At 39.1% G+C, this 14595-nt stretch overlaps 2 protein-coding genes across 4 annotated transcripts in view; both read right to left on the reverse strand.

Moving 5' to 3' along the window:
* Nucleotides 1-215, reverse strand: part of LOC126404488 (NACHT, LRR and PYD domains-containing protein 12-like) — a 59895-nt gene extending 59680 nt beyond the window's left edge. Inside the window, exon 1 of one of the 2 annotated variants that reach the window (XM_050067733.1) lies at nt 159-180. The gene's annotated coding sequence lies outside the window, so the exon portion shown is untranslated. Of the gene's footprint in view, nt 1-147 lie in introns of both variants that reach the window. The other variant, XM_050067731.1, reaches the window with a different exon arrangement.
* A 3709-nt stretch (nt 216-3924) lies between these two features.
* Nucleotides 3925-14001, reverse strand: LOC126404533 (apoptosis-associated speck-like protein containing a CARD). 2 transcript variants are annotated; one of them, XM_050067812.1, is made up of 3 exons: nt 13925-14001; nt 5534-5599; nt 3925-5393 (listed from the first exon to the last, which is right to left on the reverse strand). In XM_050067812.1, exons 1-3 carry the CDS (start codon nt 13965-13967, stop codon nt 5125-5127), a joined length of 378 nt encoding a protein of 125 aa, XP_049923769.1. In that variant the 5' UTR covers nt 13968-14001; the 3' UTR covers nt 3925-5124. The 2 variants fall into 2 exon arrangements, with proteins under 2 accessions (XP_049923769.1, XP_049923768.1); XM_050067811.1 differs by lacking the exon at nt 13925-14001 and adding an exon at nt 7712-8744.
* Between the last annotated feature and the right edge of the window lie 594 nt (nt 14002-14595).

Genomic DNA, 14595 nt, shown 5'->3' on the forward strand with positions numbered 1-14595 from the left:
ACTATGTTTTGTGTGTGTGTGTGTCTGTGTGTGTGTGTGTGTGTGTGTGGAGGCTTGGAGCCCTGGGGTCCGTTTAATAACGCGGTTCGGGTTTACCGGAGTCACGTTTATAACTTCAAATAAACTTGTAGAGAACATTTTACTAACCTTGGCTTTACCTTCAGCTGACAGTTGCCTCTTCCATCGTTGTGTGGCTTCCTCAAACTGAGACTTCCTCTGGTGGGTGGACTCCGCCCTGATTCAAGCCTGTCAGGTTGCACTGCCCCCAATCCGTTCAGTGGTAGTTTCACATTTGACAACATAAACATTGTAAACGGGGGGATGGAGAAACTGGGCCCTCCAACAATGTGTTGTGTGGCGAATGGGCCCTTATGAGTGATCTCCACCTTGAAAACATGCCTGTGCTCAAAGGAAAAGCTCTCATTAATTAAAAAGTGCCATTTGCTATATATGCCCTTCTGTCAGTCAAATATTCTGTAACTATAAATCAAATATTCTATTAATAAAATATTTTATGACTATAAACCAACTATTCTATCCACCTTATTCCTAGCCCCCATGATACCTTGTGTGAACTATGTGTGCAACTTCTGGCATTCTTTCTATAGGCTGTCACTATGATGAAAACTTAACACCTCTGTGAATAACCCTGTAATACCAAGCATCGACTGTCCCAGTTAATTATATCATGTAAATGCACACCGTAAACATGTAAATATCTATCAAAAATAACCAATAGGTTGGTCAAATGAGGATAAAATGTCTGGTAGATCCTTGTCATATACGACTGTCCTGAAAGGAGTAAAATGAGGTGTGTGGTTTGGCTCCATAACTAAAGAAACTGGTTCTTGTAGGGAAATTATTCACATAGGCTACATGATGTCGGTCAAATGTTAAGTCATAATTGAATAAAAAAGACTATATTGGCAAAAACACAGAAAAGAATAAAATATATGATACTGGACTTTAGAGTGTTTAATTTGAGTTTATGGGTAACATAGCCCAAAACTGTAAGAATGTTTAAAGGTACAGCATACATTTCAGAACACCTTTCATTGCCCATAACATGGAGTATTATCAAACACATTTTTCTACACAATGATTTAACAAAGAATACTTAGCATGGTTTGTGTGATACTTACATAAACTAAAACTTCAATAGAATACTTAAATCAATACTGTTGAGTAAAAATCACATTTCATAGTGTAAATTTTTCTTACCTTTTTCACTTTTCCGCTTTTTCATGATGCAAATGTCGCGGAGGGGTCATCCTCCTGTTTGTGTTCTATGACTGTGGATTCATTGTAACCTGCATGCTGACTGGAATTAATGCAGTGAGACACCACACCCGAGGTAGGTGGGTACATTTGCATGTGACAAGCACACACATGTGTATTTGTCAAGTGAAAGTGCCAGACAGTTGGCGATCACACCATCCATGCAAGAATGCCAACACCATTGTTAAATCTTCAAATGCACAACAATGATGTCATTTTCAAAGGAAACTCAATTCTCTGAGTAAATTTTAATTGTGACATTTGCATCATTATTAGTGTGCATACCTTTGATTCAGAATGTTATGACTTGCTTTAGCCAGTGTTGGGTGGGGTTGTTTGGTAAATATACTGGGAACAGGTCTGACAAGGTTGAGCATTACGATAATCTGATAGGCAGGTGGCACCTTGCTTGGCAGCCTAGGCCACCAGTGTGAATGCAGGATTGCTTTGTGTTGGAATGCTTGGGTTATAAAGTGCTTTGAGTGGTTGCTAAGACTAGCAAAGTGATGGGTAGAGCATTAATATGATGATACAACCAAATAATTAGAATCTGACTCTTTGAATCTGACACCACTGATTGGTTTTCGGGCCAATCATAGCACTGAAACGACACTGGTCAAGGTTGTAAACGACATTAGGTCAAATATGGATACTAAAAAGGTCACAGTACTTGTCCTACTTGACTTAACTGCAGCTTTTGATACAGTAGACCACTCAATTCTTTTAAACAGACTTCGCACTATGATTGGACTCTGGCACTGTTCTTAACTGGTTTGACTCATATCTTTCAAACAGGGAATGTTATGTTGGCACTGATGACTGCTCCTCCAAACGCTATAAGATGGACTGTGGAGTCCCCCAAGGTTCCATCTTAGGTCCAGTACTTTTTAATCTTTACATGCTGCCACTTGGAGGGGTCATCAGGAGGCACGGCATACAATTTCATCTGATGATACACAGCTATATATTGCTGTGTCTCATGATGACCCAAAGCCACTTGATGCACTTTTTAGCTCTATTTTAGATATTAAGTGCTGGATGGCAGAGAACTTTCTACAGCTCAATCAGGACAAAACTGATTTTTTAGTTATTGGGTCTGAAGCACAGAGAGAGAAACTGCATACAAAACTACTACCACTGGCTCTGGAACCATGTCAAAAAGTAAAAAATCTTGGAGTAATAATTGATGCTGACTTTGATGCTGACGAAAAACATTTCCAGAGTCAGGCCGTTTCTCTCTAATGCCAATGAAGAGACTCTAGTGCATGTTTTTATCATCTGTGGAATTGATTATTGTAATGCTTTTCTTTCTGGTCTTCCTAAGAAGACCATTATACCATTACAACGAGTTCAAAATGCAGCCGCTCGACTTCTGACAAGGACCAGAAAGAGAGCACACATTACTCCCATCCTAGAGTCTCTGCATTGGCTTCTTGTTAGCTTCAGAATTGATTTTAAGATTCTTTTATTAGTTTTCAAAGTTCTTAATGGTCTTGGTCCTTCTTATTTTTCAGATTTGCTTTTAACCTATCAGCCCTCTAGAACCCTCAGGTCCTCTGGTAGTAGACTGTTAATTATTCCAGAAGTTAGAACTAAAACCCACAGTGAGGCGTCCTTTTCTTATTACGGCCCACGTCTGTGGAACAGCCTGCCAGAGGATCTGAGGGCAGCAGAGAGTATGGATATTTTTAAAGGCAAACTCAAGACCTACCTTTTTAGTTTGGCTTTTAGTTGATTTTTACGGATCTGTTTATTCTTATTTATTTACTTATTTCTCATCTATTTATTGAACTTTTTTAGACATTTTATCAGTGTCATATGTTTTCAATCCTTTATTTCTTATTGATAACTTTTAGTCATTTAACTTATATGCTTTTAAAGTTATCAATCAATCAATCAATCAATCAATCAATTTTATAAAGCCCAANGAGAGAGAGAGAGAGAGAGAAATTTAGCAATTTATTTCTATTTAACTATATACTTTTATTATGTATTTTTATATATATATATTTATTTTATTTTTATTTCTATTTATTCTTATTCTATCTATTTCTTTTAACACTTTTATTTTTAGGTTTTCTTACTTATATTTTACCTCCAGTGTTTCCTTGCTGATGGCGTTTCCTCGGTGCTCTCAGGTCCTTGCACCTCGCGCTGGGGTGCATCTCCTGTTTGGACTGTGTCTGGATGTGATTTGGCTTGACTACATCTACGGGCATTTGTCTTTTTATTCTGTGAAACACTTTGTGTTACAATTTATTGTATGAAAATGTGCTATATAAATAAAGTTTGATTGATTGATTGATTGATTGATTGACCACTGTTGTCTTTTCCTCTCTTCTCCAGAAACAGGAATGTCTTGACTTATATGGGTGAATATCTGCTGCTTGTGACCACCTTACCCTTGCGTCTTGTGATGGGCTTGGGAATTTCTTCTTCTTCTTTTTTTTTTTTTTTTTTTTTAACTTATGTGAGGGTGCTTTCTTCTTTTCTACCAGTGAAGCATCAGTCACAGAAAGTGAAAGTGTCAACAAGCCTTACACAGATGAAAACAAATTTATACGGAGTGATGCTAAATTTGAAACGGTGAAAAAGTCAAGATGTAGACAATTGTCTTTGTCTTAATCTTATTTTATATTGCCAATATAGAAACAAGATAACAGGAAGTAACACAGGAAAACATAAATGACACAGGATTAAAAAGATTTGCCTGTTACACTAAACAAAACCAAACAACAACAAAAACCCAAACCAACCTTAAATCTCTACATTAATCCTACAAGTCTTTTGTCAAGCACATTACAGTGAAACATAAAAGCTATGTGTTCTTCCTTACACACTTTCTTTAAGAAAAAAAAAACACACCAGGTTGAGCTCTGCCCAGGTTGTGGCTCGATAATGAAGATAAAATCTGCTCTCAGAAGATTTACAAGTGTCACATACAATCTAATTAACAGAATCTGTGTCTTTAAAAACGTACCTAAGTGCGACCTTCACAATCACATTGAGTTAGTTTGGTGTAAAAATGTAACATACAAGAAAGGAATAAGAAGACTGATAGTACAAAAAATATATATATCAAAAATATTTCCACTGAGAAAACCTGTTTCTTTATATTTTGCATGGCCTTTAGTCATCTTAATACACCAAAAACATATCTTCATATTTTCCATAAACCCAGCAAAACAAAATACTAAAATAGATACCAAGCAAATGATTAAAGTTTTAGGAACTCAATTTCTTTGAAAGAGACCTATGATGCCTTCTGAATACTCTGTTTCCTGTGGGAGTTTTTTTTTTCGACTTTCGAGACAAGCTGACGTCAGCTCATGACTGATTTCTTTATATGAACATCTGCTCCATGCTACAAATGCAGATGTTGGCATTACATAGCCTACACTGCTACATGAAGCTACACGCTAACGTCAGGGAAACGTGTAATCTTTGTTGCTGTAGTGTAGAGGTGGAGCAATCACTGCATACTGGGTGAATGGAGGTGTTCCAGCACAGACAGAGAGAGGAAAAGAAAGTGTTTTTTGATCATTAAAGCCTGTAAACATATTCAGAAACCCAAAATACAAGTATTAACCTGAAAATGAGCACAATAGGTCCCTTTAAATGAAATCACTATTTTCATCAGAGGTGTCTGATGGAGATCAGCTGATATAAATGACCTGTAGCATCTCTTTTCACAGCAGAGACTAATAAGTCCATTACTAAAAGTGCTCGACTGTTTGACCCTGTAAGGGGGAGGCTAAACATTTGATGAATAACATTGTGTCCAGTGTCCTTTGTGTCAAATGTCCAAGGGCACAGCACTGCCTTTGACATTTATGTTTTGTTCCTTTATTCACATTCTTCAAGCTCAGTTATGAGAGGCCTCATACTTCTCATCCCTTTCAGGATTTCATAGAGAGCGTCTTTGCCTCTTGTGCTGGCTGAAGCCAAACACTGAAGAATGTGCTTCATTTGGTCTTGAGTGGTTTTTAAAGCTCTCACAGCATCATACTTCTCATCTGAGATCACCCCCCTTTCCATGAGCTTATCCAGGATGGTTCCTGTATCCGTCACTCTCTCAATCAGAGCTGTCCGATGGCGATCCACAAAATGCTGACCTGAGGCAGGACGATAACAGCAAAGCAAACAAACAAAGTGAATTGTAAATCAAAGAAATGAAAAGAGCAAAAGGTAGCAATGTTGTTCAATATGAAGTCATCATATCATTTTTCAAGTTTTATTTTTGCATGTTTCTTACCTCCAGTGGTATCTGCTGAGACAGATGGGTCAGGTTGTATTTGTTCTGGCTCTGAGCTGCTCATCACTGAAAATGGAATGGGAATTCATTAGTGATGCCCGATGAAAAATAACATTTAACATATATATATGTATATATACATACACACACACACATATATATATATATATATATATATATATATATAGCAATCAGAGTTGGGTAAGGGTTACTTTTAAAGTAATCAATTTACTTAACTGCATTACTTTTTTGAAAAGTAACCAGTTACTTTACTGCGTTACTCCCTGAATAAAGTAACTCAAGCACTTTTAAAGTACTTTTGAGTATTCTACATTTCCTATTGGGCAATGGACCACAGGGCGCTAAGCCTACATTTTTNCATCAAGCTAGCAAACAATGGTACATCCTCACGGTTGGACATGTAAGGGATAATGTACAATGAGCAGGTGAATACTGGGAAAATAACTCCCGACAGGGGAATAGAACCCTGACGCGCAGCGGGCATAAAACTCGCGTAAAATGTCATTAAGCATGAGTGCCGAGTGTGTATTCAAATCCGTGTTCTTTTGTTTTTGGCAGAGAAAGTCCGTCAGTATAGTAGTAGTAGTACAGTACAGTATAGTACAGTAGCCCATTTTGTTGTCTTTTTTGTATTTATCTCATCTTTCTCCTCCTCTTATCACTTGAAGCTCTTCAGGTGTCAGTTCCTTGTGCCGTTTTTCGCTTGATTTTTTTCTTTCCTTCTCCATTTCTTTTTCTTTAGCAGCATCCCATTCCTCAAAATCCTTGTAGCTACTCTCCAAATAAGTTAAAAGAAATGTTAAAATCAGCCATTTCTGTTTGTTTTTCCCCTCGGAAGTTGTTTGACAGCTGCAGTGTTGCAGGGCAGCGTCGCTAGCAACGCTGGGCTACATAACAACTGTGTAATGACCGTTGCTACTAGCTACTGATTGGTCAGACCGCTGAATGCCGCGACTGACCAATCAGAATACAGCATTTAATAGAGCTGTGTAATAAAAAGTAATAACATTAACAAATAGCGGCGGGGCTTTTACTCACCACAACTGCAGAGGCTCCCAACTTCATCTGAAACAAACTACATTATAGACGGTCCTTTATTTATTAATCCCTCTGTGTTTTTATATTTTTACTTTTTATCCGCTGGCGTTGTCTTCATACAGTTAACACATCGCATTGAATTTGTTTCAAATTAAAAGCCCCTTATAACCTTGGCTGAGAGAATCCCTCCATTTTCTAAATAGGCTTTTATTGTGAAACATTTGAAGGAACTTGGTTGTGGAGGATACAGTAGCTTGAATGTTTGCGTACGATACTTCAGATGTAGCTCCTGCCATCTGTTGGCGCTTTCTACGTTACTACAACAACATGTTGGCTGGCACATGAACAGACACAGTGACTGAAATAATAGTAAAAGTAATAAAAATAGGACGAGAATAACCCGATGACATCACACACGTTGTGAACGACGACCGGGGATAATTGGTGAGTACCAGCGTGCAGTGTGTCATGTCTGTCGGCCAAGTCACGGCACGATTTTATGACTCCACAATCGTGTAATGTGACATAGTGACTGTCAGAATGGGCAGAAAAGTCGTGTAGTGTGTACCAGGCATAATGCAAGTCCTGAGTCTGAAATATGTCTGTCAGCGAGTCACCTTTTTTTAAGACTCCACCGTAGACAACGCGAGCCACAAACTTCATGACTTCTTTCGGACTGATAGGTTTAACGTTATCTCCGTTATTAGAACCAAAAGACAGTCGTTGCTGTTTTGGAGCTGAAGGACCAGCGTTCTAAAAGTAACGGAAGTAACTGATGTCTTGTTTGAAAATGTACTTAAGTATTTGATTACTCAAACAGCAAACTAACGCGTTAGGTTACTCGTTACTGCAAAAAGTAATCAAAGTACTCTAACGCGTTACTTTGTAACGTGTTATACCCAACTCTGATAGCAATGTCTCTTTAAAATCAATGCCTCAGCTACTTTTGATAATCTACAGACCTTTCTCTTCAATGTTATAATTAAAATATACAAGTATTATGTATTTTCTTCAAGATCAGAGAAGTAAACTAGACCTAAACATGGAACTAATTTTTGAAAATACTACAAGGTAGGTATTTAATTATGATTAAACTGTAGTACATTATACCCTTCTTACCCTTTTCCGCAGGTTTTGTCTGGATGGCAAAGGCTACAGGTCCTCTGATGGTAAAGCCAAGGTAAAAAAATACTTGGCGGTGTTTCCAGAGGCTGTTTTGGAGGTTTGCGTCCAGCTCAATCAATGTACCATCAACAGTTGCATAGACTCTACAGTTGCGTACCTCCCCTGTCACTCTGAGAAGGTGTTCTTGGACCTTGGGCTCTTGGAAAATCTTCTCGTTGCTCCAGTTGTTGCTCCAATCTTGTATTGTTTCCTGATTTGAGTCAAGAAATATTTTTTCGAGGACCTTACTGTGAACAATTCTGTCCAAATCTTGACCTTTTCCAATGAAAAACAGAGGGCGGAGGTACCTTGATCGAAAGTGCATCTTGTATGCATGTTCGTAGGCATGTTGCATACCCAGAATGAATTTCCCGAGGTCGATGACACGTTTGTCTTCACTGTCTGTAGGCCAGCACAGGAGGAGGGCTAACATGTGGAGCTCAGGTGAATCTTTGGGAATCAGAGGCAGTTTAAATTCTCTCTCTTCTCTCTCTCTGCATTTAGAAGGAAGAATTGCGAGGATGCAGTTGGCCAGCGCTGTTACTGAATCTTTGTGCAGGAAGAGTTCTTCCCACCATGTGGTTATTTGTTTAAGGTCTGATTCAGTGCATTCTCCGTCAAGACAGGAGAGTACTCCAACAGAGGTGTCCACCTGGTTTTGTTTAAGCTTCTGGATGAGATCAGCACCTTTTTGTTTGAAATGCTTCAGTGGGGAGTCTCCGACATAATTCCTGTAGCATTCTGAGGTGTCTTTGGAAATGTATGAGGGATCATCTTTCTTCCTGCTGGGCTTTGAGTAAGTCAGATATTTGTCAAAAAATGCACATTTTATGTCAACCTCATCTCTGAGGCTGTTTATTAGATCGTAAAATCTGAAGAGTTTGTTGTCTCCAAGTGCTTCAAGGACAGAGCCCAAGGACACATTCTTTGTGAGAACGTCTCTCCAAGTTTCGTTGTGACTGACAAGTAGGTAATACACAAGGTTGCAAACCTGTAGATAACCAAACTGCCCCCTGGTGTTGAAAACATTTGAGACTTTGGTCTTGCCATCTCCTTTCATGTCTGTCCCACGTTCATTTTCAGCAAGTCGTTCTTCATCTTTGAAAGCTTCAATAGCCTTTGTGGCCAGCTGCAAAATCTCTCTTGGTGTGGCATTACACTCTATGTTCTTCAGATGGTTCTTATGGACTTGGCCCAGTGTATCCGCAATGAATGAATTGAGGGGATCTCTTTGCTTTGCTCTCTCTGCCCACATTTCTGCCAGATTGTAGTCTTGTAGTTCTATGTAATAAAAACGTGCAAGTGCTTGTGGAAAAAATGGATCTTGATCGAACTTCGTTGTAGCCATTTCTAAAACTGATACACACTGTTTCTTGTCCTCCATCCTTTGTTTCTTGTCCTCCATCCTTTGTTTCTTGTCCACCGTCCTTTGAATATCTAGAATCAGTCTTGAAAATCTTTCTGGCTCCTCTTTCATCTCCTCACTACTGATTGGGTTCTCTTCAGTTTTCATGTCTTTTGGTTTTGGTCTTCTTTTGGTGAGCATGTCTTTGACAAAACCAACCAAAAATGGAGGAACATCATCTCCGCACAAACACTTCAAGAGGTTTCTTGCTGTGTCACTTCTGGTCACACCTGCCTCAGCCATCAATTTAGTACAGCACTGTGCTATCATAGGGTGAGCCATGCAGACCCTCTTTTCAGATCCATCTGGTTGGAAGGTGATGATGAGTTGGCTAAAGGGCTCCATTGTATCCTCCAGTGAAAAGTCTCCATGGATGTAGTCGTCATGTTTGAAAAAATCCAGGCACTGAGACTCCAGGAGATATGAGCCTGGTACATAGGCATTCAGCAGGGATAGAAAGGCAGCAAGCTGGGTCTTCTTTGGTCTGTTTGCTTTTTTGATGTTTTTGAATACAGAGCATGCTTCATGGATGTAAGTCTGAGAAAAACTGGTTTGCATTATGTTGAAGCCATGGAATTGATTGCATTTATCACCGAACCTTCTGTAAAGTTCTTCCTTTTTCTCACTGAATTTTTTCTCCTCTGTCTCAGAAAGTACATCTTGTAGGAAAACATGGTCACCATGTCGAAGTTCATCCTTTCTAACGCAGCTGAGTAAAATCACCACAGGCATATGGATGACTATCTTCTGCTCAGCAATCTTCATCATAATGCTCTCTTGCAGATTTTCCAGAATCTGCTCATCATTTACTAACAGCAGCACAGTGTTCTGGTGGCCTCGGCTGCCTGCTGTGAAAAGGTGGACCACCTCCTCTGCAACTTTTGTGATGTCTGAGGTTGAGTCTGTTAAAACAGCGCTTCTGAAGGTTTTCCTCAAGTCCCACAACACCTTCATGACCAGCGTGGTCCCCCCACATCCTGGCTGGTGGAACAGATTAACAACTGATATTCTAGGGAATTTTCTCTGTTTCTGAATTTGTTCTACAAGTGTATCGTATCCATCTCGTCTGATGAAAGGAGTTCCCGTGCCATCTGACACTGCCTGTTCACTAATGTGAAAGTTTAACCATTCGGGTGGGGCCCCTCTGTAAAAGTTTTTCTCGGTCTCATCAGCAACCTTTGGATCTATGATCTTTCCTTCGAACTGATTTGCATAGACAATATCCAAAAGTGAGATGCAATGTGTGATTTCGCTTCCAATGTATATTTCCCCACGTTTAGCAGTGGACAGGGCCGGTCCATTTGCCATCTCTTTCAGTTTCCTGTACCTTAATGAATGCCCCAAAAAAAAGAGAGATAAAAAAGTTGGAAAGACAAGTTAGCCATCTTGGACTGTATGATTGGGCTACCAGACAACAGACTCTTTTAGGGCCGACCTCACAATGACATCAGTTTGTTAGCTGGAGGCAAAGCATGAATCTCCACCACAGGGCTGTAGGCTCCATACATATCTTAAAATGTCGTCTTGTTGTGTTATTGGGAGCCAGAATAAAAGCAGTCATGGCTCAAAACTTAAATTTCATCACATACCAGCCGCCACTGCCCGTTAACAAAAACAAAGACAACTATGGTTAAATGCGATAAGACGAAAGGACTGGACGGAGGTGATCATCAAAAATGCTCACATGTGCAGCGCACACTTCATATCAGGTTAGGGGAAAAGTATTTACTGTTGTAGGGATGAATAACGTTATGTGTATTAAGGGTTATCATGTTCACCTCATCAGAAACTGGGGAGGTATTAAGAGGAATATTGGATTTCTCTGTAACACTAACTTTTTAGTGCATTAGACCTGACCTGACCTGGTGCGGTTATTTTACTGTATGAATTAACGAACAGTTAAGTTAATAACACATTCACTCCGCTCATGCTCTGCTGCTCCGTCTCCCAAGACAGAGTGCCCAGAGTGCGCTCTGCCCTTCTCCTAAAGTGCGATGCTCTGTATAACCGATTATTCTGACAGTACTCTGAATTTACAAATGGTCCAGTTTGTGCCAAATTACACTCTGAATGACTATTCTGAATACAGCCATCGTATCATCTTCCTCCACTGTCTAGAACAAGCCAAAAGAACTTGCTAGCTAGCGCTAGGTAATGGTTGTGGAGAATTGTTTTGCCTCCAGCTAAGCCCCGCCCACCAACAAACATCATGCGGTTTACTTACAGCAAAAGGGTTTATAGCAAAGATTTTTTAAACCTTTATAGATTTTGATTTAACATACAAAACAGATCGATTTATAAAATGTGATACTTTCACACACAATTGTTTTTCTATTGTGAAGACCTTCACTGGCATAATGCATTCATTAACCCCTGGCCTTACCCTTAAAGGGGAACTAACGTTTTTTTCAACCTGGGCTCTATTTTCTGATCTACTTTTGTCTAAATGAGTGATAGGATGTTCAATATGTGAAATTTCTCCAGGACGAACCTAAGGCTGACCTGCCTGCAGCCTTTGAGCACGCGCTATATTAAATAATAGGGCACTCAGACAGCGTCAAACAACGTCAAAATACGTCCACTAAAAGTGCATTTTTTCACACAGATAGGCTCGGATTGTTAGGATAATTATCCGACAACATAACGGAAAGGAGAAATGAACGTCTGTGTTTGCCTTTAGCTGGAATTGGACATAGTTGTTGTGGCAAGTCAAAACACTTCCTCTGCCTGCTCCCTCTCTCTCCTCGTCCCTCTTCAATGAGCTCTGCCTCCATGTACGTCCACGTACTCCGTGTTCAAATAAATACAGATGGTCATCAAATTCAAATGGCTCATCCAGATCCAGTTGGTCACAATTGGGTAAAAATTCAGCCATGACTACTCCAGTCGCATTTGTAAGCTCGCTCTGGCGGTAACTTCCTGCAACAACTCAAGTCTCACGAGACCAACTGCCATAAAACACCAAAAAAGAAGAAGAAGAAGAATCTCGCGAGACGTGAGATTTCAGAGCCAGACTTTCACTCTCTGAGTTAGTGTTTTGACTTGCCACAACAAACATGTCCGAATTTTACCCGATTTTGACCAACTGGATCTGGATGAGCCATTTGAATTAGATGACTGCCCGTATTTATTTGAACACGGAGTACACGGACGTACATGGAGGCAGAGCTCATTGAAACTGAAGAGTGGACGAGGAGAGAGAGGGAGCAGCAACAGGCAGAGGAACATGTCCGAATCCAGCTAAAAGTAAAGACAGATGTTCATTTCTCCTTTCTGTTATGTTGTCGGATAATTATACTAACAATCCGAGCCTATCTGTGTGAAATAAATGCACTTTTAGTGGACATATTTTGACGTTGTTTGACGCTGTCTGAGTGCCCTATTATTTAATATAGCGCATGCTCACGAGCTGCAGGCAGGTCAGCCCTAGGTTCGTACTGGAGAAATGTCACATATTGAACATCCTATCACTCATTTAGACAAAAGTAGATCGGAAAATAGGGCCCAGATTGAAAAAAAAGTTAGTTCCCCTTTAACAACTAAATGCCCAACCCCCAATTCTAACATATACAGTGGTGTGAAAAAGTGTTTGCCCCCTTCCTGATTTCTTACTTTTTTGCATGTTTTCCACACTTAAANAGATTGAAAAAAAAGTTAGTTCCCCTTTAACAACTAAATGCCCAACCCCCAATTCTAACATATACATACTGTATAGACACATACATACATTGTTGTGGAAAAAGTATTGAATACAAAAAGCTTCAGGAAGTTTACCCAATAGCTCTGTGTTAGGATGAAGTGACAAGTTTGTATTAATTTTATTGATTGATAGCCAGCACATCTGGATCTGGTTTGGGCAGAGACCCAAGGTATTGATGTTGATGGATGATGTGATTTTCTTTCGGGATGCCACAGATCAGTTACATAGGGGGGCCCTTAAAAAAAACATCACATGGGTTATAGGAATGTATAACGATTCCAGATGTGGGTTTTGGCCGACTATATAAGTGTCTATATGTATGTGACAGACTGAGAGATTGTACCTTCTCCGCAGCGCCGCTATTAAACCATCAACTGAAGATCAACTTGTCGTCTATTGTGCATCTTTTACTATTTTGTCTCTGGACCAGAAGCTCTTTCCTATCACTCTGGTGTGGGGAAACGCTGATTTTAAAAGTGTTTGACAACTCAGCCCATTTATATTCGTGCACAATAGCTTCTATAATATGTGTTATTGCTTTTCTCACAACATAAGACAATAGAAATAAGAAAAAATAATAAATTAATATTTGTTGCTTTACTAAATAATAATGATAATAATAATACATTTATATTAAAATGTAGCATTTTTCTAAATGTACATATATATATATATATACACACACACATACATACATACATGCATATATGTCATATGTGCTTGCCCTGCACAGACTTCCTGTAAAGACATGCCCACAGCCCACCGTGATGATGTCAGACATTATTTTAATTGGCAAGATGTGTTGTAGCAAAAATTCAAGATCAGTTGTGGTGACTGGCTGTTGATTTTGCATAGGCATATATCAAATCATAACAATACTTATTTGTCCCACATTACCTGAAGTCACCATATTATTTTGAATGTGGTGAAAACCGAGAATTTGGTAATTTACAGCCTATGGACTTCACTAAAACTACAGTATACCTCAAACATTAAAACAGCATGCATCTTTTTAGTCTAACTGAAACTTTAAAATGTTTGCAGGTGTTAAAATCTCTCTTACCTTTTTCCATGTGATAAAGGAGTCTCTGAAGTCTGGGGAACATGTCATGTACTCAGTGTCTGAGACCGGTAGGCTACTACCTGAAAGGTGCCTGGAGTTAATATAACCAAATGCCACACCCCCAGTAGGTGGGACAGAAATATACAGCTGTAGACTGTTAAAGCCAAACAATGATTTGTATGATGCAATCAAACCGTAGGCAAGGGTGTAGGTTTTGTTTTTAACATTGTGCGGGACCATATGAAAGAAGGATTGGGCGTCCTCCACCAGAAAATGTCGAGCATCGAAACATTTTTCACATTCTGATGAATGTTCAATTGCTTATTTTTATTTTATTTTTATTTTTTACATGTTCAAATAAATCAAATCAAATCAAATCAAAACATGTTTATATGAAAATATTATACATAATGTCATCCCTTCATCATTTTACCTTCTTAGACAATTGTGGCAATTTTGTTATAATTAGTGTATGAATTCTAAGAGTTATGTCCAAAAACGTATTTGGTTAGTACATTGTGACCTTTGATCTTTGATTACCAAAATCTATCAGTTCATTGTTGAGTCCAGGTGGACGTTTGTGCCAAATTTGAAGAAATTCCCCCAAGGTGTTCTTGAGATATTGAGTTTATGAGAATGAAAGAAGGAATGGATGCCTCCACCAGAAAATG

This window comes from Epinephelus moara, chromosome 17, assembly GCF_006386435.1.
Source record: "Epinephelus moara isolate mb chromosome 17, YSFRI_EMoa_1.0, whole genome shotgun sequence".
Taxonomy (NCBI): domain Eukaryota; kingdom Metazoa; phylum Chordata; class Actinopteri; order Perciformes; family Serranidae; genus Epinephelus; species Epinephelus moara.

Coding starts and splice junctions, on each gene's coding strand:
- LOC126404533 (XM_050067811.1), bottom strand. CDS start 8,189: ATGTTAGCCCTCCTCCTGTGCTGGCCTACAGACAGTGAAGACAAACGT. Junction 5,600..7,711: donor GACAAAACCTGCGGAAAAGG/GTAAGAAGGGTA, acceptor TTCCATTTTCAG/TGATGAGCAGCTCAGAGCCA. Junction 5,394..5,533: donor CTCAGCAGATACCACTGGAG/GTAAGAAACATG, acceptor GTCCTGCCTCAG/GTCAGCATTTTGTGGATCGC.